Source organism: Camelus ferus, chromosome 32, assembly GCF_009834535.1.
Source record: "Camelus ferus isolate YT-003-E chromosome 32, BCGSAC_Cfer_1.0, whole genome shotgun sequence".
Classification (NCBI taxonomy): domain Eukaryota; kingdom Metazoa; phylum Chordata; class Mammalia; order Artiodactyla; family Camelidae; genus Camelus; species Camelus ferus.
Window position 1 is genome coordinate 2,019,864 of NC_045727.1, and position 23,543 is coordinate 2,043,406.

General features: G+C 40.8%; 1 protein-coding gene across 3 annotated transcripts; it reads right to left on the reverse strand.

Moving 5' to 3' along the window:
• Positions 1-391: 391 nt before the first annotated feature.
• Positions 392-12,950, reverse strand: DENR (density regulated re-initiation and release factor). 3 transcript variants are annotated; one of them, XM_032471393.1, is made up of 9 exons: positions 12,810-12,950; positions 12,122-12,241; positions 11,928-12,042; positions 8,220-8,239; positions 7,302-7,386; positions 5,470-5,553; positions 3,077-3,193; positions 2,042-2,181; positions 392-1,941 (listed from the first exon to the last, which is right to left on the reverse strand). In XM_032471393.1, the coding sequence occupies exons 3-9, from the start codon at positions 12,031-12,033 to the stop codon at positions 1,897-1,899; spliced, it is 597 nt and encodes a 198-aa protein (XP_032327284.1). In that variant the 5' UTR covers positions 12,034-12,042; positions 12,122-12,241; positions 12,810-12,950; the 3' UTR covers positions 392-1,896. The 3 variants fall into 3 exon arrangements, with proteins under 3 accessions (XP_032327284.1, XP_014409088.1, XP_006178095.1); XM_014553602.2 differs by having other exon boundaries at positions 12,122-12,164; positions 12,810-12,929; XM_006178033.3 differs by lacking the exon at positions 12,122-12,241 and having other exon boundaries at positions 12,810-12,830.
• Positions 12,951-23,543: the final 10,593 nt, after the last annotated feature.

Sequence of the window (23,543 nt, forward strand, 5' to 3'; positions counted from 1 at the left end):
CAACTTTTTAACTAAGAACAAGAAAGCTACCATGGATTATACCTCAAGTGACAACTGATTACTGAGTCTTCTATGTAATAACTAAAAAGAAATTTAAAATCACATATTGCCAGCATGTTTTTTTAAATGAATTAAAATACTACGTATCAAAACTGTATTTGCATTTGAAGTTGCCAGCTTAATCATGGCAAATTTCTTACATATTTATATATGAGATTAGGCTGTTTAAAGGTTTGTATATTTGTTTTGCTAAAAATACTAGATTGTGAAAACAATACAAACATACACGAATGTATGAATTAAAGTCAATCCTTGAACTATTCATATATTTTAATCAAATATTAAACTGTTGCATTTTAAATTTCAGGTTAAAGAAAAAGATTCACACATATTATACACAAGGACGATTTTAATCCTGCATTTTCCTGCAGTAACATCCACTGTTGGCTATACATGGATTGAAACTGCATTTGCCAAGAACTGTGAACATTAAGAATCTTTACATGAAGTCAAGTGTTGATACAAGCACATAGACATCTTCCAGCACCAACAGAATACATACGTAACATACCAAATGGTCTTGATGGATAAATTTGCTTCATCATATAATTTAATCTAGTTAAATTTACAGTTAATGCAGAATTTCATTTTAATTTATACCTTTATTACACATTCTAAGAATTTAATTATTTTAAAAAACCCACTGGCTCATTCAAGATTGTAATTTGCATGGCAACAAACAATGGGTTCTAAATTTCTTAAAGGTGTCTTCCTTTCAATTTGTAGCACCTGACTTAAAACCTTTATAAAAACAAAGTTTAAATTCATGTAATGCAGTCATTAAAATTCATTGTCACTGTTTCTCTTGTGAGAAAAACACGTTTCAATTGCTGCTTCCCAGACTACATACTGAGCAATGGTGTATTATTATTTTCAATTGGTTAGCAGAATTTTACTCACATAAATTTATAGCCAGAACAAGAACTCATCCTCTCTGAATGGCCTTCCACTCAAAACAGTGATGGTAGTAATGTGTAAAATGGATTTGAGGGTCTGACTTCCTACTTAATATTATCAAACATGCTTCCAAGTATTCTTGGAAAATATTTTCAAATATGTGCAAATATTCTACCACATGACACACTACCATTTCTTTAACCATTTCCCCATTGTTCATTCAAATCATTTGCAACTGTTTGCTATTTTGAGTAGCGTTGTGACGAACACCCTCATCCAGTTTTAAGCAAGGCATTACATCTTTAGGATTAATGTCAAAGAAGTGGGTCCAAGAGTGAGATGGTTTTAAGGCTTTTAATATACTTTACCAAATAATCTCCAGAGTAGCTTTAACAACTATTAGCAACAATATGTTAATACGCCCACAAGGTGAACTTGGTGATAATGAAGCAAATTCAACCACAGATCTATTAGATGCTTAAGCATCTCAAAACTATCACACCAAAGAAGCAAGGAGACAGTTATTACTGGTGATGAAGCCAAATTCAATTTCTTTAAAATATTAATCAGCTTCAAAAATCATGATTTGACTAAATCATGATTATTTGTAAACTAATCAACAGAAAAGCTATCCACACAAAGTCTACAGTGTTTTTCCAAAAATAAAAAGTTAAAAAGAAAGAGAAAAGTCAGTACCAAATGACCAAAAATTTTTATTTAACTAAATTCTATTTCATGCATAAGCATGACAGTCTCCCCTGTTTATTAGACTTTGGCAATTAAAAAAAAAAAAGCAGCCTTATACACAACAGTGAAAATGCCAAGGGGGAGGGTAGGCTACAGTTTTACTGTAGGATAAATATATATATTTTTAAAAGGCCTCTCTCCCTTTGGCCATGTCAACAATCAGTTCAGACCATTAAATACAAATTTTCAAAATCACTTCTTCACTTCTCCAAGATCTTCGATGCTATCATCATCCACCTACAAAACACAAACAATTACATTTCATGAGTCCTGGTATCAACTAACACAGAAGCAACTTGCTTTAAGAACTTGTTACTACAAACACACAGATACTCACCTCTGGCCATTTTTCCTGAATGACATCAATTATGTCATCTGTAAAGTCTCCCTGAATGATGATTTCATCCTCCCCTGTTACTGAGGCACCACAGGAGAATTTCTGAGCAAAAAATCTTTGTGCTTCTTTAAGATCAATTTCTGTTATTTAAAAAAAAAGAAACAACATGACTATAATTGGAATCATACGTCAAAGGTATTTTTCCATCTTGAAATTAAATCTGCATTTTAAGTTCATAAAACAGGTTGTGTTAATGGATTTCATGTTCCGCTCAGAACAATAATTATAAACTACCCACAGCCAGTGATCTTAACATTAATAATTCAGCTTATATTTTCAAGGTCAAATAAAACCTCAGTACATAAAAATAAGATCATCCATACTACCTATAATTCATAGATACAGTTAAGACCAAAATAAATCCAGGAATACATTAATTCCAACATTACACATTCACTTCCAAGTACATGAAGTTCTTGTATCCTTTTTTACAAAAGAAAAATTTACAGCAGAGAAACAAGCCTAATATTTATGATGTGGTTTTTCAGTGACTGTTTTTCAGTCCATGTTGTCAAATGAAGAAGCCCATGCACCCTGGTTTCACTATTCATTCAAGGCTTCGAGGAACTGAAGGGGCCCTGAAGCAGGACATTCCCCCACTACCCACCTTCCCTCACCCTCTGCTGTCATCCCTGAAGGGAAAGGTTATTTTGCAACCCTCTGGCCTCTGGGCCTACAGGGACAGAGCAGCAGCACTGATGGACTTCCAAGGGAAACCTGTCTAGCCCTCCTCATTCTACATAAAGTGTGCCCAAGCAGATATTCTGGAAATGAAAAAGTTAAACGAGTCCCCCTGCAAAAGATTTTTAAGCTGCTTCAAAATTTGATTTTGAAGCTATAGTTAGAAATGCAACCTCTTAACAAAAAACAGAACTGTTAAAGTTTTCGTGATACTAGATATAAAAAAGAGAGGATGGATGGATGAATGAATGAATATAATTCACACACTTTAAACATACTTAGGCTTAGACTCACCAAAAGTTGCAAGGCCACACACTCTTGTTACGTATTTCTTCTTTGCTCTGGGAATTTTGGCTATTGTAACCTTCTGGGGTACAGTCTTCTTTTTTTGCTTTATTTGACCTCTTCCGCCTTATTTATTAGGAAAGAGCTCAGGATTAGCTGTTTTGTTTGTAACACACATAGAGAATACTGTCTTTAAATGTATTCATTTTCAAAAGGTACCAAATATTAATTTCTAAATTTTCTTTTTCTCATACAAAATTAATAAACACATGCAAGAGTATTCACTCAATCCACACCTACGAGTAGTGTGTGCACTGAGGGCTGAGGACACAAAGATAAACAGAAAAAGAACATAGTCCCTGCCCTCCAGGGACTCTCAGTCTAGGGCAGGGAGATAAAAAGTTAAATAACTACAGCATCTGATACATCCTGTAAGAGGATCCATGGATACAGCACTAGCAGAGCTTTGCAGAGGAATGGCCTCTGCTTCCAGAGGGGAGGAAAAGTTTCCAAGAAGAAGTGGCATCTAAGGTCTCCCAGAATAAAGAACGGTCCAGTCGAAGGGAGAAGGGCTGGGGAGGTATAAAAAGGATACTCCAGGAAAAGGAAAAAAGTACAGAGACAAGAAAGGGCATTATGTTTGAGAACTGCACTTGCCTTGATGAAGGACGCTTATGGATATGTGGGAGAGGAAGCCAGAAAAACAAAGATTATATACCAATCACTGAAGGACCAGTAAATCAGCTCTGTCATTTTATATTGTGGAGAGAAGCCAACGAACAACTGACTATGCAGCAGTGATGAAACCAGACTTACGTTCTGTCAAGATCACCCTACAGCAGGGAGGGTGGGTTTCAAAGAGCAAGGTTGATAGAGAGGCCACTGTCCCCAGCTCCTACATTAGTTCAGGCAGACATTAATCAAAGTCTAAACAAAGCAGTGGCAACAGAAATGGCCACCAGGCACAGGATATATAGAGGAAGGTGAAAAACAGAATTCAGAACTGATTAAAAGGGGCAGAAAGAGAGAACCTAAGATGGGTCTCAGGTTTCCGGCTCAGATGGCGGCATAAACTGTGCCGTCAATAACCAAAATGGAGAAAACAAAAGACATAGATTTGGGACTCAGTGAGTTTATTTTGCAAGTGCTGCATCTGAGGTGGCTGTGAGACCGTCCGTATCTCCAGTCTAGAGACGCGGGCCAGGACCAGAGATACGGATTTGGGAACTGTAAATGTGGAGTGGTGGCAGAAGTGAAAGATGTGAAAGAATCATCCAGGGAGGACAAGCAGAATGAGAAGGTTAAGTGGGCCGAGGACAGAATCCTGCGAAACACCAACTTTTAAGGAATAGAAGGGAGAAGAGAAGTCTGCGTGCAAGGCTGAGGAGGAATGAAAGGAGAATGAGGGAGGAAGCACACCACTTTAAGAAGGGAGATCCAGTGCTCTTACCACTGAGTAATCACCCAGCCTCGTGCCCCTTGTTGGAGTGAGTTTCAGTGGCATGGAAGTCAGGTCAGGACAGACTGGGGAGTGAAGAGTGAATGACTGAAATTAAAGAGGGGACAGTGAGTGAGTCCAGTCTTACTAAAGAAGTCTGGCTAAGAAGGGCAAGGGGAGGTGAACAGGGCAAAGACAGACATGAGCTCTTGGGAGAACTTCTTTTTTTAATGCAAAGTCCTGAAAATATTTATAAGCCAATTTTAGTCATAGGGAAGAATTAATTAAGGAAGAAGAAACAGGTGAGGACAGGATCCAGGGCACAAAAGAATTCATTTTGGGAGAGGTAGACAAGTACACACAACAGCTATAAAAAGAAATTCAACTGACCTGACAGAAGTAATGAGAGAACAAAATCTTTTATAAATGTCCTCCCTCTAAATAGAAGACAAAGGTATTTTAAGGCAGGAGGGTATAGCTCAGTGGTATGTGCCTAGCATGCACAAGGTCCTGGGTTCAATCCCCAGAACCTTCATTAAAAAAAAAAAAAAAAGCAAATCTAATTACCTCCGCTTGCAAAAAAATAAATAAATTTTTTAAAAACCCATAACACATAGGTATTAAAAATAATAATAAATCCTGTAGGAATACAGCCAATATTTTTTAAAAAGGTATTTCAATAAGGTAACAAAGTTTTTACGTCATAAACAAGCTGGCTGGTTGCTTTTTACACATATATATGGAAAATAAAGCACATTTTCTTAGGTTCGACTTACTGATAAAGCCCAAGTTATACGACATCCAGTCATCTTGAGAATATGATTCTGTGTCCCGCTGTATGGTATACACACGGAACTACAGTAACAGCTAGATGTTCCCCACTTTGGGAATGCCTTCATGTCTTGTTTCTTCTAGCAGAGGGAGGGTATGTTTGTGGAAATCAAATTATGGATTTAGGTCTCACCTCTCTTTTGTTTTTTCTTCTCTTCCTCTTCCCCTGCTGTTCCTTGACCCTCACTAATTCCAGTTTCTTGTTTGGGTGAATTTTCTAGATGTAAAAATGAAATCCAAAAGCATTAACAGCACTTCATATTTATGTTAAAAAATTACTTTTGAGGAACCTCATACACAAATACGGTATTTTACCAACTTATAAAGCAAGTGATTATATTGCTAGATTCCTCCCAAGCCTAATTCTGAAGTCATTATGGTAAGTGCATGGTGACAGAAGGTAAAACCAAGTCTTTGATATGTGAGGATGATTTTTTTAGCCACATTAAAGGAGCATAAAACACTCAAGCCTCCACAGAAGTGTTCAGCATCTAAACATACTAATCGTGTTAACAGAAGTCTGGTCCTGAATATGAAGAGCCCCTCAAGTCACATCGTGTCCTAGGCAGGTCATGTTCAGGACCTGCCACGCAGACCGACCGTCACACCAGAGTTGAGGGTTCTTATCCAAACACTGACAATGACTGTGTTGCTTCAGGGGCTGTGCCTCATGGAAACTATCTGAAAATCAAAGCAGCAAATAGTGGGCTAACACTGGATGTACTTTACAGGCTTATTCCCAGCCTGGGATCTTCCTCCTTCCTGCTACTGCCTTCATTTTTACCAATCTTGAAAGAGAAGCCACCAATTTCAGCTAATTGAGGACATCTGTTCCTCTGCAGTCTTCCTTACCTCTGGCAACAGCAACTCCATTCTTTTAAGTTGCTTGGGCCAAAAATGTGGCTGTCCCTTCCATCACATTACCCATGCAACAGATCAGAAGACCACGTCAGCTCTACCTCCAAAATCTATCCAGAATCTGACCACTTTTCACCACCTCCACTGCCCCCACTCTGCTTCAGGGCGCCAGCGTCCTGACCGGATTACTGCAGGAGCCACCACCTATTCGGTCTCCCTGCTTGGCTGCTACGACTCTCTTCAGCCTATTCTTCACACAGCAACCGAAGAGATACTATTGAAACGAAGGTCAGACCTTATCATCACTTTTCTGCTCAAACCCCTCCAATAGCTCCTCATCTCACTCAGAGTAAAAGCCAAGTCCTGGCCTTTAAGACATGGTCCTTCGTTACTTCTGACTTCATCTCCTACTCCTCCTTTAATAAGCTCCAGAAACAAAGGTCTCCTTGCCGTTTTCTAAATATGCTGGTAAGCTTTTGCCTCGGGGCCTTTGCGCTGGCTGCACCATCTGCCTGTAAAGTTCTTCTCCCAGGTATCCAAATGATTCTCTCTCACTGATTTTAGGTCTTTGTTCAAATGCCATCTTTTCAGCAAAAGGCCACTACCTAAAATTTCAAATTCCCTCCCCAACAATTCTTATCTCCATACTCCCTGCTTATCACTATTTAATGAACTCATTTCATTTGTCTTGTTTTACTTATTGTCTCTCCTTTTAGAATATAATTTCCGAAGAGTAGGTCTTGTTTACTGCTTTATTCTCAGCATCTGAAACAGTGTATAGCATATAGCACACTCACACAAAATAATCTGTTTCATGAATGAGTGAAAATATATATGCCCCTAAATCATTTGCTCTTCTTTATATAAGAAAGTTGATACTCTGACCTATCTTGTCTCAGAGAGATGACACATGAAGCAGTGTGTGATTTTATATATATAAGGAATTTTAACCCAAGAACTTAAAACAGTTTTAAAGTTAACAGATGTAGAAAAACATAATTCTGTAATATCTTACTAAAAGAGAACTTCCATAGCTTTAAAATAATGCCTTATGTGCATCTGTTTCAGGTATACAAGCTTTGAGAAAGAAAAAAAGCACGTTCATACCTACAGTAAGTTTTGCAAACTCATTTGGAAAATTCTTCTCTAACCATTGTCTACATTTAGCAACATCAGGCATATATTCACAGTACTGGAAGGGGAAAAAGAACAAACTGAGTCACTATGGAGCATTGTCAATCATTTTAATTAAAAATCATTCCCTATGCTTGCTATATATAGAATGATGACAAAACTAACTACTCCCACCTGATATTTTATCCACAGGAAATCTCTCAACCAGGAAACACCCCCATAAGAAATTAAAAATTAAAAGGACTAAGCACCTCCTCACTATAGTAATTTATTGCTTCTCCAACAAAGGGCCATTAGAAAAAGGAGGAAACAGATAAAAACAAGCATGTCTACTTCTTGCTTTGAGCACAAGGTGTCTCATTATTTTCATGACTTGCCCAGAGAGCCTGACTTAGATGCTTATCAGCAGAAAGTCTTACACATAATTTATACTTTCTCTTCTCTGTTTGGATGTTTTATTTTGGCTTGAAGGTTACTCTTGTTTTATTAGCTGACTACTCATGAGTTCCATGCAAAAAACAAACTGTATAGCCAAGTGCAAAAGATGCACACAAAGGACTCAGAGTCTAAAGAAAATAATTTGTAAGACCGTAAAAGTATTCTAAACCGAAGTTCTCTATAAAAGGTTGAAACTCTGCCATCAAATGATAGAAAATGAAAAATAAGAAAAAGAAGTTCCCAAGCTAGCTCTGAAATCAATAACCTCAAATGCAGCAATTAAAAAAAAAAAAGGAGGGGAAGGGTGTAGCTCTGTGGTAGAGTTCATGCCCCGCATGCACGAGGTCCTTGGTTCAATCCGCAGTACCTCCCTTAAAAAATAAATAAATAAATAAATAAACTTAATTACCTCCCCCAAAATTTAAAAAAAAAAAGAATTTTAAAAGGACTTACCTCTGTTGGTAATGAACAGACTGGGGAAATGGAAAGAAAAAAAGATTTAAAAATTTAAATAAATATATACACATACATATACAGGGCTCATCATAACTTTTATTTTACATTTGACAAAATGCTTCATTTCTATATTTTCCTGTAACTATTCTGTACCACTTCTCAAATACTATCCATTATGCGCCCCACATTTTTTTTGAAGTCAATGGCACATGGTTAATAGAGATATTATCTTGGGTTTTTTTTGATCTAAAGAAAAATGTCTCCTTCAGTTGATGGAACATCAAACTATACTATTTTGCATATCTTAAGGTTTTACCACAACCACTTCAATGGATCTGAAACTAATCTTACAGGGTAATAATTCTCCACACAACAAAGCTTGAATAGAGCTGGTTATTCTTTTGATAATTTCACCAAAACAGCCACTACTTTTTATTCATACCAACACATTTGTAGACGTCAGTAGCACTTTTGCTACCATTTCTTTGCAATACATTTTTCCTTTTCTTTTTTCTATTATGCTACGTAAGACCATGAAACTGAATGTTCTTCCTTAGAAGGGACATTGGCTCAGTCTTGTCATTGCATAGCCTGCAAAGGCTAAGGGACTAGAACTCAAAGGGTTTCCCAATTTTAACTCTAACTCTATTACTGGGTCAACTGCTTATTTTATTTTTATATTTAAGGTGAGGAATGGAGTAGTTCAGTGTGCCCAATACTTTGAGATTTGTGAGGGAAAGAAGGGGTGGATACACCATTACTAACATACTGGGCACATGCCAGGCACTTTGCTATGCTTTACATTATTATGTTTAATCGTTACAACCCTATAAGGTAAGAATTACCATATATGTATTACAGGCAAGAAAAATGAAACTTGGAGTAAATAACCCACTTACATCTGGCCAGGACAGGATTTGAACCCTGGTCTGATTCTGAAGCTTGTGCTCTTAACCACTAAATGAGATCATACACTATGTAAAGGCAATGTAGCTGTGTGCCAGTCCATTATCACTATTTTATAGATGAAGCCTTGAAGAAAGTTAAACAGCTAATCCAAAGGTGGTATGAAGCAGCAGAAAACTGGAATCTAGCACCTCTTTATTTCAAGTTTAGAGTTCTCTCCCAGTTAAGCAGAGCTCTCTAATTCCCAAAGTTCAAGTTCAAATGCTAGTAGGTACAGATAGCCACACTTTGAGGATATAATTATAGGTTAAATATCATTACAGCAAATACTGAAGCCATAAAACTTTGCACACCATTTCAAATACTATTCAGTTTAGCAAAATTCTAATATGATGAAAAAATTCAGACAATTCTTTCAAGCTCCCTGTTATTTGCTTTTAAAGTCAATTTCCCTCCACAGATGATTTACTATTTGTAACCTGTACCTCTTCAATGAAAAGATCTAGCAGTCACCAGCTTCACATCCCTAACAGTGGAACAACCTGACATTATGTATCTGCTGATGTGACACAACATGAAGAACAAAGCATCATCCTCCGTGAAACCTCCTGCTGTGGTCTGAAGCACACACATTCATTACGCTGAAATTCTAATGCCCGGTGTGATGGTGTTAGGAGGTGGAGCCTTTGGGAGTATTATTTCATTTATTATTCTCAACAGCCCTCTAAAGCAGGCTCTACTGTTAACCATTTTATGGATGAGGGAACCAGCCAAGGCCACCCAGTGAGTAAATGGCTAAGCCAAGATTCAAACTCAGACTGACTTCAGATTCTGAAGGCTCAAATGTCTCCTGGGAAATGACCCCATCCTACCTACCCTTGTTTCTCACTACACTCCAACCAGCATTCTGCTCCAATCAGCCCCTTTCCTTCCCTTCCCTCTACCCTGAAGACACCCTACTAAACCTTGCTGCCATATTGTTCTTAAGAATTCCTTCACCTTTCCTTGCAACTTCTACTGATTATCTAAGGCTTCTCACTTCCTCACTTCACTTTCCCAGCTTCCCTCTGAACAAAGATCCCCCCTTTCCTGAAATCCTAATTCAGAGTTATAGTAAGTATCATTTAATTTAGCATTTAATATTCCTTAAGTGCTTTCCCTACAACTAGACCTTAAACTCCTTGAGGAAAAGGTAACAGTCTCCATCTTAGTGCCTGGAGTATCAATACAAACCAGGGAGGGAAATAAAAGTAAATCTTTCTCAAAAAGGTTAGGAACCTCTGGTCAACACAAATTATCACTGGGGTGGAATGCATATTTAGTGGAATTGTTCAAAGCCATCTTAGCAGCGACACAAGCAACTGAACAGAATGCCTTTCATATACTGTATTTCATCAGTTCTCATTTTTGGGATTTTTACAGGGATGCATCTTATAAAATATGGCATCTTAGATTCGATGAATTAGTGTACAAAGAACAATAGCTCCTAACTACATCTGACAAACAAGGGTGAATAAACTATACTAAACTAGTATACTTTTCTAATAATAATAACAACAACAACACTTACTGTACCATGTTCTTATGCTAGTTGTTGAGCCACAAGCTTTGTATGAATCATTTGACTTAAGATGTGATCATCACCTTCATTTTACAGACCTTAAGAAACAGACCTCTAACCTTTGGTGAAATCAGGTAAGTTGCCCAAGGTCACACAGCTAGAATTAAGCAGGAACAGCTGGTAATGCCCAAGGTAAGGATGCAAACTCTGGTCCATGACTCCAAATGCAAACAGTATAACCAGGTATGATCAATATATTAACAAAACTCAATCAGCCCTACAAAAAGTTCCCCTGCCTACTCTCTGAGGTATTTTATACTAATTTTATTTTATTATCAAAGATAGTCAATAAATGATGAATTGACACAATGTTTTAGCTCAGTGACACCACTCTCCTTCTAGGGTACTTAAAACTCCAGGTGAAATCTCTATCGCACTCACAGAATGTATGGTCCACGAGAACAAGGACCTTTTCTGTCTTATTCATTATTCGGTCCCCAGCACCTAAAACACTGCTAGGCACATAGTAAGTAGTCAAAAATAGTTACTGAAAAAAATAGCATTTACTTGCCCTTTTACTTTACTGTCTTCAAAATTTTCTGAAACTTTCCAAGATGCTAATAAAATTAAGAGTATCTCTAATTCGTAAATATTTCTGTATTGAAAATGAGGAAAAACACGCAAAGGGAAAGTAAATCCTGATTTATATTTTATTAATCAAACCAAGAACACTTTCCCAAGGCTGAACTACCACCCATCTCTCCAACCTCGTCATCTTCCACTCATTACTGACACCATCCGTGTACTACACACTATACTAACACAAAGCTGCTTACTTCTCTGCAAACAAGCTTTTTCTTGAATAGCTGTTCACTTCATCTGGGATGCCCCCCCCCCCACTTTCTTATCCAGTCCTTGTCATCCCTTAAGATTCAATGTCTCCCAAGAAGCTCACCTTTAATAGCCAGACTAGCAAGAAACATTAGGCTGAAATAATGTATTTGCAATATCGCTATTTACTGGACTGTAAACTTCTCCAGGCTAAGTAGCAAGACACAATTCACTCAGGTCAGGAAAATCTGTTAACCCACACCTCCTCTTCACCAACATCCCCACCTCCCAGTTAAGGATTCACCAAATGACAAAGACAGATGAAAAAAAGGATTACTAGTACTAAATGTATCATAATGCATAAAAATACAGTCAGTAAAAGCCATTTTCTGGCCTATAACACTTGCCTCCACAGTAAAGCACTCGAAGAGGGTAATCTGCATCTAACTTGGTATTGCTCCTCGGGTCTCCTCTGCAATCGTGCCCACCAGATTCAGAAATGTCAGCAGCCATTTCACAAACCTGTAAGCAAGGAAAATAACATATCTTCACTATTTTGGACCAAGACCCCCAGAGAAGCAGTGTTCAGATGTAGTCTCACCTCCTCCTACCAGAAATCTTCCCACTCCAAATCTGTTTCAATTCTTCGTTGAACGAAAAGATACAAGTTGCATTAGGATTCATAAAACATGAATAATTCTGGGCACACCATTTTCCAGGTCTACAGGGAGGCAAGTGACAACAGTGTCATGGACCATGACAAGCAGGGGTTGGGAGGCACTAGTGGAAGAGGAAGCAATGGGAAAAAAGGATGGGGAGAATGGCCTCGGTAGAGAAAGGGCAAAAGGTCTGAGGGTAATGTGGAAGGGATGCAAACTGCAGCAACAGAGGAAGGCCACAAAGCAGCTGGAAGAGGCTGGAAAAGCGAAGGGGTGGGTCACCGGAGGTGCCCAAAGGCAGGGTGTGGGCTAAATGCCAACGGAGGGACGCTGAAGAGTCAGGAAAGGGGATGGGAGTGGGAGGGGGCGGGGAGACCACTCTGTGACAACAGAAAATGTGGGCAAAAGAACCCGGAGGGGGCAAAATGCAAGATCACTGAGGCGCCAAGGGCGGGCAGGTGTGAGGGGGCGACCTGAGGCGAAGGGGCAAACGCGGGGACACCAAAGGGGCCCATGTGAGCGGGGGTGTGGAGACGCCTGGCCCGGCCCCCTTCCGCCGGGCAGTACCCCAGCTTCCTCCACGCTCTCTACGAGCTTCTCGGAAGTGGGAGAGGCACAAGGGGTTGTTACCCAGGCGGTCGCACAGCCTCCGCCGCCTCCGCTCCCGCCACTACCGCCAGCTGAAGCAACACATGCGACTCCTCTTCCCTGCCCAGAGCCGCCCGAGAACCCGTCAGCCCGCCGCGGTCCCGCGAGACAATGAGCCTTTATCGCGAGATTCAGGCCGCCTCTGGGCGGCTGTCGCGAGAAGCCTGAAGGCGCGGGCGGAGAGGAATAGGGGAGCATGCGCGTTTCGCTCAGGGGCGGAGCCAAGCAGCCCAGAGGCTGACAGCCAGTAGGCGGTGCTCGTTACTCGCGGGAGAGGATGGGTGGCGCGCGGTCCGCTCCGCGAAGGGGACGCTGATTGGGAAGCGGAGACGTGCGTCTAAGTCAGTAGTGACTCTCTATTACTGAGCCAGGGAGACGTTGCCCCGGGGTCTAGAGTGCTTTCTGGAGTCCTGACTAACCTTCAGCCTGTTGAATAAGTCATTCTTCCGCAGGGAGATTGCAGAGAAGGCATTTGATTTCATTTCAACACCGTACCTTCCATTGGCGGAATTCTTCTTGAAAAGAAAGTATCAGCGCTGTTTAGAATTTCCTCTTCACCCTAGCAACTGTTTGGTTTTTTTTGGGGGGGGGGGTTATTTATTTAAGTGGAGGTACTGGGTATATGAACCCAGGACCTTGTGTATGCTAAGCGTGCAGACGCTACCACTGAACTAAACCCTCCCAGCTAGGTTCACACCCTCCTCTTGTTTACCTATCCTTATGTGTGTTGTAACTTGGCATTAACTCTCACATCTCAGGCTTTCAGGAGGCTGTCAGGTAACCATAATCACACACACACACACACACACACACACACACACACACACAATGTGTCTTAGCTTTGCTTCCATCTAGTTGTTTCATTTTGGGAAGAAAAACCCTTTATATCCATCCTCAGCCTGACTCCCATTTGTGAATAACCCTACAACACTTGCAGAGCTGTAAGGATTAGGGAAATGGTGACCAAAAAGTGCTTTGTAGATGGTGTAGATTGTTCTTTCTATTTTGCTCTATCCTCCACTCACATCCACCTCATTCCCCTCCTTCCCTGTAACTTCATTTGCCACCACCACTACCACCCTTAAATTTTCTGCTCAGAAATTGCTTTGTGTGTGCACCCGAAGCCATCCAGCATAAAAATAATCTTTTCCACCAGAGACTGTGGCCTCTACTCAGACGACTTTCTTAAATACAAGAGCAGTTGCCCCCTCTTGCAAAAGAGTGTCAATCTATGTGACATTAATGGAAGAAGACCTTGTTCCCGAGCCTGTTTGATTCCAATAATAATAGCTTCCATTTATTGACAGCCAGTTCCCACTATGTGCCAAGAACCTGTTCATTTGGGGATACAGTCCAGGTGGATTCATTTCACAAAGCTTTCTTGTGTTCCAACTACATGCCAGGCACTCTGCTAGGTACTGGGGATACAGTGAACAAGAGACAAAGTCCCTACTCTCACTAAACTTAATCTTAGATGTTTCAAAAACCCTATGAAGTAGATATTGTCTCCAATTTCCACACGGATGGTAAAATCAAACCTCAATGGTGAGAATGAATTAAGTTCACATATGCTTAAGATCACACACAAATCACACAGCTAATAGCATGTTACTGATCTTAAGACATTTTTCACGTTTTCACCTGTCTCATATCAAGATACAATGCAATGGATGGAGTCTTAGCTTTGTGTCAGTTTAATTTGGCAGCATTTTTCTTTCTCAGTGATACATAAAAGAATAATGCATCTTTCAGTCAATGACATCTTAGATGTGATGAAATATCTAAGTGGCCAGTTCTGCGTGGTAGACCCAGTGTCTTCAGTTCCATTCCTCACCCTTTTCCTGCTCTGCTTTGTAGCAAAATGGTCACTGACCACTAGGACTGAATTCTCAGGCTTTCAGCTAGGTTCAGACAATGGGAGGCAGCAATGGGACCACCCCACTCACTTTGAGTAGCATCTCTGGCAGTAGATGGTTCTACCCCTGCATTAAGGGATCCCAGCCCCTGAGCTCCTGTAACATAAGCCCCTCCCTGGATCTAGTCTCTAGCCTTAGCAGTGGTGATTGATAGCTTTTTGCTGCTGCTAATCTCCGGAACTGCCTAACCACCTGTGTTTCACTTTTCAACAGTCCCATTCCCCGTGTAACCAATCCCCTGAATGAAATTCTCTTCTGCTTTAAATATTTAGATGGGGTGCTGTTTTTCTGGATAGACTCTGCCTGGTACCCCTGGCATTCAAACCCAGAGTCGCATTTCCTAGCCCACGGCCACAGCCTGTCAGCTCTCCAGCACTAAAAGGAGGAACAACCTATTAAAAAGAAAGAAATGTCACAGTGGTTTCTCACCAGGAAGCCACAGACTCTGAGTGGCAGTGGAATTATTGCAAAGAATACAGGAATCCAGTTGAGCATCAAGAATTGTCAGGAAACTGACAAAATATCTTTTAGACTTAAGCGTTACTATTTTCTAGCATAAATTACAGTTTTGTTCCAACGAAAGTCCAAAAGTTGAATCTCATTGACCTGGTTCCAGTTATGTCCATTCCTAACCAAACATAAACAAGCCCTGAGTCAAGTGTCCACTTTTGGAGCTGGGTTTGGAGAGTGGAGACAGGGTACATCCCAAAGGACATTTGAGGCACTATGACCAGAAGAGGGATGAAGTGTCAAAACCGACAGACATCTTCATAATCACATGTCCTAAAAATTATTTTAAAATCTAGTACCCTTAACACATCAAGTGGCTGTATAGGTAAGGCAGACTCCCTTACAGACAGAATCCTGTTTTATTTGGGAAAGCTGTGTGTCCAGCTAATGATACTTGATTCCCCAGCCTCCCTTGCAGTGAAGGCAGCTACATGATAACCGTTCTGGTCAATGAGATGTAGGTAGATGCTGAGAAGGGCATCTCTTCTCTCAGGAAACATTGTGAAAGATTTTTAAATGGACAAAAAAGAATACTGGGTGTCCTGTTTAATATTCTCTTTAGTGTCATCTTTCATTGACTTTGAACTATTGTACAATGTCATAAGTTGTAGAAACCTGATAGTAATGCAAATAGTCTCGTCCACAGAAATGCAAATAACTTGTGTCTGGTGGAGCTGTAATTGATTCTTTCTGTTGACTGGTTTTCCGTCCTACTTGTAAATTCATTTTAGCATTTCTGATTGCCTATCTATGTATATATGATTGCCTATGTATTTTTTTAAATTATCCTTTGAATCGGTTTTAACATCTGATTCCCTTATTAATTAAAGAATGAAATAAAATCTTTGACACATGTTTATTTATAATTAGACACAAGTCATGCTTTTATTCTTCAACAACTTTATCATTTCACATGCCCTATCCCATGTAAAAAAATGATCATTTAACACTTCTCAGATAAAAAGGCAAGACCTCATTAAAAACAACAACAGCAACAAAGATCCCTTGACCTTTCTGTCTTCTTCCTGACTGAAATGTGAGCATAAGCCATCTTGCACGCCAGAGAATGAAGGTGCCAGTACTAAAGCTTTCGGCCTGGAAGTAGGAATAGCCTGTGTTCCTGAGAGCATCGCTGAGTCGCCATATCAGCTCTTGACTCTTCCCCCTTCTGGAGTCTCCTATTGTGAAAAAAAAACGCCCCCATCCTCAGATCCCATCCCACCCCAAGTCTGTTTAAAGTAATATAGTAGCATTTTTCTATTATACTACAGAATGCATTCGTAAATGGTCACTGTCAGAAAGGCAGATACTTCCCTTAACACCAGAAGGGAACCCATGGTCAAGTAAAGCATGTGTGAAGGACAGAGACAAAGGTGAGACCTGGTTAAAAGATTAATGGGAAGTAATGTTGCAAGATCTGTCATTCAGATGAAGCCTGGAGGAAGGGGCGTTCTGACACTCACTTTCTGAGAAGACTTCTGTCAAAGGGAATGAAAGCCTGGGCTCATTTCTTAAATGAGAAGTGACTCCTTACCACACGTGATACCTTGTCATGACATCATCCATTTTCTCAATCATGGGTTTTGTTTTTCCACTCTTATGGCTGGCTTGACTTTTAGCCAAACATTTTCTTTCTTCTGGATGTTTCATTTTCAAGATGGTCACTTTGGGTGGCATGGATATTTGTTGATTGCCTTTCTAGCATCCCCTCTCTGTAACAGGTCCATTTTGGCTTAGAAGGGCTCATCTCCCCGACACTCAACCCATGTGGTCCAACTGGTCCTTCATAACCACCATCTCCCATTCAGAGGGGGAACGTGTGACCCTGGTCTAAGGCAATTAGCATGTGGTGTCCTGCTGGAAACCATGATTAATTGATTCAAGAGTAGATCAATCAGAGTGAATCCCAGCACACTTTTTCAAGGAGCGTCTAGAAAAGAAGCTGTCTCTTTCCCACTGAGCTTGAGTCTCGGAGGATGCACATCGAGTTGCTGGCAGCCATCCTGTCACCATGTGGCCTGGGAATAAAGTCAGTATGAACAAGAGTAGGGCTGAGAGTTGGAGAAGGTTTGACCTCTGATTCCAGCCACATCTGAGGTCAGCTCTAACCTTCAAACTTTTAGTTATAAAAGTCAACAAATTCCTATTTTTACTTAAGCCAGTTTAAACTGGAATGTCACTTTCAAATTAGTTCCAGTGTCCGCACAAGGTTAGGGCTAGTGCAGCCCTTAGAGGGGTTTATTAAGACCAGTCCTACCCCAGTGCTCCCTAGCATTGTCTCTCCACTATGATAACACCTCATGGACAGTATGCCCTTGTAGAGCACAATCTCATAAACAAATCTACATTTTGATGAAATCTCCAAATGACTGCAAGGATGTAAAGCATAAGAATTTATAACTTTCACAACTAATTATGATACACATGTAAGGTAAGTGGCTTTGAACTATGGTAGATTAAAAGGGCTGTCACTTACTCCTTTCTCTCCCCTTCAAGAAAGCGTTTTGAACTTAGAAAAAAATTTTTTTGGTGGGGGAGGTAATCAGGTTTATTTATTTTTTAGTGTTTGTTTTTTTTTTTTTTCATGGAGGTACTGGGGATTGAACCCAGGACCTCCTGCACGTTAAGCATGCACTCTACCACTGACCTATATTCTTTCCCCTCCAACCTGAACTTGTTAGAATAAGGCTTGGTCCAAAGAGAAACATCATAGGGCTAACCTTTAATTCTGTCTCATTTGTTTAAGTATATAAAACTTCCAACTCTAATGTTTTCATATTAGCTGTAAGTTACCAGACACATGCCATCCGTGAAACTGAATCCCCCATCCCAGTGGGTCAAGATGCACGTGGACGAGAACTGCTAAGTGAAATTGGGCTTGATTTACTCTCAAGCTATGTGAGCTACCTTCAAAACTAATATATTTTTCATCTGTTAGCTCTGGTTTAAATTGAAATCATTTATTCTTTTCTGAAGAGAGAGTTTTTGTCACCTTCCTCTCTTGAAGGATGGCTATCCTTTAGAAATTGTTTTCTCAAGAGCAAGATGATACATTTCTCTTCAACCTTTGACGTTCCAACTGGTTTAGAAAAAAATACATTTTTTTTAAATTAATACAGTATTTATTTGTCTTTTCTGTCAAACCCTGAGCCAACCACTTTCCCCAGGCTGCCAGGGGAGGTATAGGAAAAGGAACATACAGGGTAGTGAAACACCAGAGAAAGAACTACGGGAGGTGGAGTTGGCTCCTTGGCAGGTGAAGGGATGAGAGAGGTCACCATCAGGCAAAGGGCCCCAAGGCCTCCGGGAGGGCAAAGCCCAGAATGGCGTACAAGAGCGATTGCTTCAGAGAAGGGTTCCTGTTGCTTCAGAGGAGGGTTCCTGGCATAACCAATGATGAAGCTCCCAAATATAGTCCCAGCTCCAGCCCCAGAACCAGCACCCCTCACCCCATGCTGTGGCCGCCCCAGCTCCGATGAACTTGGCTGCCGTGTCGATTTCCCTTGAAGCGGCGCTGGTTTGGAAGCAGCGGCTCCGAGTGAGTGAGGTCAGGGGACGTGGGGCTGCCAAGCCGCTGAGGCTCTCCTCTGTCTCTGCTCGTTCCAGCACCACGGCAGGCAGTGATGGGCTCTATGGTGTAGAGGTCCTCCTGACCTAGGAGGGGTGGAGGCAAACTGGCAAGTGTACATTTTCAGGGGATGAACGGCTCTGGCAGAAGAGCGGGGCCCCATGCAGGGAAGACAAGGAGCTCGGGGAAAAAAGATTTTTTTTAATGAAAAAAATTTTAAGAATCCAGGAGTAGGTTCCAGTTTCAGGCATAGCTAGATCCTAGAGATAAAACAACATACTCAAGAACCTATCTCTTACTAACTACTGTATATAAAATAGATAAATGACAAGCTTCTATTGTATAGTGCAGGGAACTATATTCAATATCTTGTAGTGACCTGCAATGAAGAAGAATATGAAAAGGAATACATCTATGTACACGTGTGACTGAAACATGATGCTGTACACCAGAAACCGACATAACATTGTAAACTGACTATAATTCAATTAAAAAAAATCCTATCTCTTTCAGAAAACTGTAAAGCAAATGTGAAAAGCACTTAGGCTTGGTACTTCTGGGTACTGGTATGGGAGTTACTTTGTACTAGTCTTGGAGCTCTTCTGTAAGTTTTAAATTATTTCAAATTCAAAAGTTTTTTTTAAAGGAAACAATCTCTTCTCATGTCTTGTCTCCTTCTATGCTTTCTTTATACTCCCCACATACTTTCCCCAAATTTCCACTAGTTTAGTAATCTCAGAAGAAAGAAAGATTATCTTTTCCAATGGTTCTAGCAAACAACTCAGGTTGGTATTTGCCATAGACTGAAGGTTTGTGTCCCCTTCACCCCCAAATTCATATGTTGAAATCCCAACTCTCAGTGTGGTGGTATTAGGAGGCGGGAAGTGACTAGATCACGAAGGTGGTGCCCTCATGATGGGATTAGTGCCCTTACACAGAGATCCCAGAGGGCTCCCTCCCTTCCACCGTGGGAGGACCATGAGAGCAGGCAACACTCAGGAAGCCGCCCCTCACGACACAGTGAATCTACTGGCCCCGTGATCGTGGACATCCCAGCCTGCAGAACTGTGAGAAATGAATTTCTGTCGCTTATAAGTCACCCAGTCTATGATATTTTGTTAGAGCAACCCAAATGAAAGCATTTATCCTTTGATTCTTGTGCCTCCTTGAGCCAATCACAGTGGCCGCAGGGATGAAAAGATCTGATTTGCCAGGCCAGGTCACGTGTCCATTCCCAGAGCCTAGGGATGGAGCCAAATCCTCCCAAACCTGAAAGATGGCCCAACCTCAGGGATGGGGGGATCAGCAAAGGAAGTCAGGGCATTACCGCCAAAAGGAGAGCACGTGGGTGCCGAGCACAGCAAAGCAGCACCACCCCACCAGCCGAGCTCTTGACCCCAGAAGCCCTGCGCAGAGGAAGAAGGACCGGGGGGGCTGAGATGACAGAGAAGGAGCAGACATGACAGAGGTTAATGAAAACCAACCTGTTCTGCTTCTCCAAAAAGCAGATGTTTCACAAGGTCATTTGTTCTTCCTGTGGTACAGGAACAACAAGGGACACAACCAGTTCTGCCACAAGAGGCCCATAAACATTCAGTACAGAGGAGGATTAACTGACAAAGATGATACAGTTTTATCAGGATAAGGTAGGCACTTGATCGAATTTGCAGTGAAATCCATCCTTCCTTTGCTCTCGTATCAGGGGCCCAAAGCCCTTTGACACTCTGAGAGTTGTATTGAACTTAAGTGTATTTCTCTTTTACTGTATTACAAAATATTCAAAGTGTGTGCAGTGTGAAGCAAAAATTTCCTTTCCCCTCTCCAGAGTGCTATGAACGGTTTGGTGCATATAATGGCAATAGAAATAGAAATAGCAGCTGAAACATGCACAGCAGTTTACTCTAAGCTGTGTACTGCTCTGAGCACTTTGCATAGATTAACTCATTTTGCCTTCCTGTTAGAATCACCTGGGTAATAGTATTTCCATTTTACACATGACGAAATTGAGCCTTAAAGAGGGAAGCAGCTTGCCTAAAGACTTCACAGACACTAAGGAAGAGAATTAACTTTAAACCCAGGCAGCCTAACTCCAGAGTACATATTCTTATCTTCCAGATTTTTTAAGTGCACATACCTATTTTTCTGTTGAGTTACAGTTTATATAAAATAAACCATTTAAAGTGTCCAATCCAGTGGCATAGTACATCACTGTGCACCGCACCTCTACCTAGTTCCAAAACATTTTTGTCACCCCAAAAATAAACCTTGTACCCATTAAGCAGTCACTCCCCGTTCTCCCCTTCTCCTGTCTTTAGCAAATGCTAATCCACTTTCTGTCTTTACAAAGTTACCTTTTATGTCTGGCTTCTTTCACTTAGAATGTTTTTGAGGTTCATATACTTTGTGGCAGGAAATTGTACTCTTGTCCCTTTATATGGCAGAATAATATTCCACTGTGTGTTTGTACCACAATTTGTTTATCCATTCACCTATTGGTGAACATTTGGGTTGTTTCCACCTGTATTAGTCAGGGTTCTTCAGGGAAACAGAAAATATTTATTTTAAGGAATTGGCTTATATGACTATGAAGACTGGAAGTCCAAAATATGCTGGGTAGGCTGGCAGGCTGGAGGCCCAGGGAGGAGGCAATGGTGTAGTCAAGTCCAAAGGTCATCTGCCAGCCAGATTCCTTCTTGCTTGGGGGAGGTCAGTCTTTGTTCCATTAAGGCCTTCAACTGATTGGGTGAGGTTCACCCACATTATAGAGGGCAGTCTGCTTTACTCAAAATCCACCTATTTAAATGTTAATCTCATCCAATAGACACCTTCAGAGAAACACCCAGAATAATGCTTGACCCCATATCTGGGCACCATAGCCCAGCCAAGATGACATAAAATAAACCCTCACACCACCTTTTGGCTATTGTGACTCATGCTGCTATGAGCATTCATATTCCAGTTTTTGTTTGAGCCCTGTTTTCAGCTTTTGGAGGTATATACCCGGGAGTAGAACTGATGGATCGTATGGCAATTCAAAGTTTAACTTTTGAGGAACTGCCAAACTGTTTTCCACAGCAGCTGAACCATTTCATATTTCCACCGGCGACGTACAAGGGCATGTATGTTATTTTCTTCACTTCCAAAAATGGGATTATGCTACACAAACTCCGGGGTGTTTTTTGTGTTTCGAAGGGCCTGGCTCAAAGGGAGTGTTATGCAAATGAAGATTCTTCTTTTTAATAAGTCTATAGTATTTGATTGAATGGAGTCACCATAATTTATTTATCTCGTTCCCCACTGGTAAAGATTTAAGCTGCTTTCAACTTTAACTTTTTATTATGGAAAATATATACAAGCAGGGAGAACAGAAGAATGAACGTCGCTCTTCCCACAATCCAGCCACAACAATCAAAAACCTCATAACTTCTCTGTTCCTGTTTCTGTTTCTCTTCCTTGTTGGATTCCTTTGAATTACATCCCAAATATCATATAATTTCATCTGCATATGTTTCAGTATTTATTTCTAAAAGACAACGACTCCTTCTTTAAATATAACCAAAATACCATTATCACACTTGCAATAATTAGTAATAATTCCTTAATAACCTTAGTTAGCCAATCCAGGTTCAGATTTCCCCAAATGTCTCATACTTTTTAACAGCTGGAGTTGTTTAAGTTGCAGTACAAACAGTTATTACTATATCTCTTAAATCTCTTTGAATCTGTAGTTTCCTTTGTCTTAAAAAAATTTTTTTTAATTTAATTAAAACATTTTAAAATTTATTTTTTTAATGGAGGTACTAGGGATTGAACCCAGGACCTCCTTCATGCTAAGCATGCGCTCTACCCCTGAGCTATGCTCAGGAGAAAAAAAACTTCTTTGCAATTTTTAAGGCTAATTTTGAAATGGCAAGGAACTTCCTTGTCAGGGCATGTGTAGGTCAGGGTAACCTCCATGCCCTCCCCTGGGCACCCTGTGAAGCAACCCCCACCCCTCCTCTTAACCTTCAGGCCCCTAGCTGTCCCCAGGGCTGTAGCAGGAAACAAACAAAAACCGTGATAAATCATTTAGACCTTAAAGTCGGTCAGTAATTCTTCCTCCCTTTCAGAGAGGGCGTTTTGAAATAGTTCTGCGGAGAGAGGAACTCTAAGACTCCAACACTGACGTTGAAAAGTTTGCTGTAATGGGTTGGAGTGGTCACCCCTCCAAAAAGGATACTTCCACATCCTCACCTTCCAAAACGGTGAAAGTGACCTTATATGGAAAAAGAGTCTTTGCAGATGTGGCTGAGTTAATGGTCCTGAGATGAGCTCATCCTGGATCACCTGGGTTCTAAATCCATTGACAAGGGTCCTTACAAGAGGCACACAGAGGAGGCGCCTAGGTGATCACAGAGGAGGCAGAGGTTGGAATGAGTTGGTGGTGAGCTGAGGAATGCCCACAGTCCCCAGAAGCTGGAAGAGGCTAGGAACACTTTCTCTGGAGCCTCTGGAGGGAGCACAGCCTGAGGATGCCCTCATTTCAGACTTCTAGCTTCCAGAACTGTGAGGGAATACATTTCTGTTGTTTTAAGCCACCACGCTGTGGCAATCTGTGACTGCAGCCACAGAAGGGGAACACGGTCATGTACTCAGACCCCTGGCCGGGAAAGGAATTTGGGGAAAGCAAAGCCCCTGGATTTCTGCCTATGAAATAGCAAGAAAGATACACATTGGTCTCTG

Excerpts from the sequence above, each read along its gene's own strand:
- DENR (XM_032471393.1), bottom strand. The coding sequence starts at position 12,033 with ATGGCTGCTGACATTTCTGAATCTGGTGGGCACGATTGCAGAGGAGAC. Across the intron at positions 8,240-11,927 it reads TCGAGTGCTTTACTGTGGAG|TCTGTTCATTACCAACAGAG; the intron begins GCAAGTGTTATA and ends CCATTTCCCCAG. Across the intron at positions 2,182-3,076 it reads GTGTGGCCTTGCAACTTTTG|AAATTGATCTTAAAGAAGCA; the intron begins GTGAGTCTAAGC and ends TTTAAATAACAG.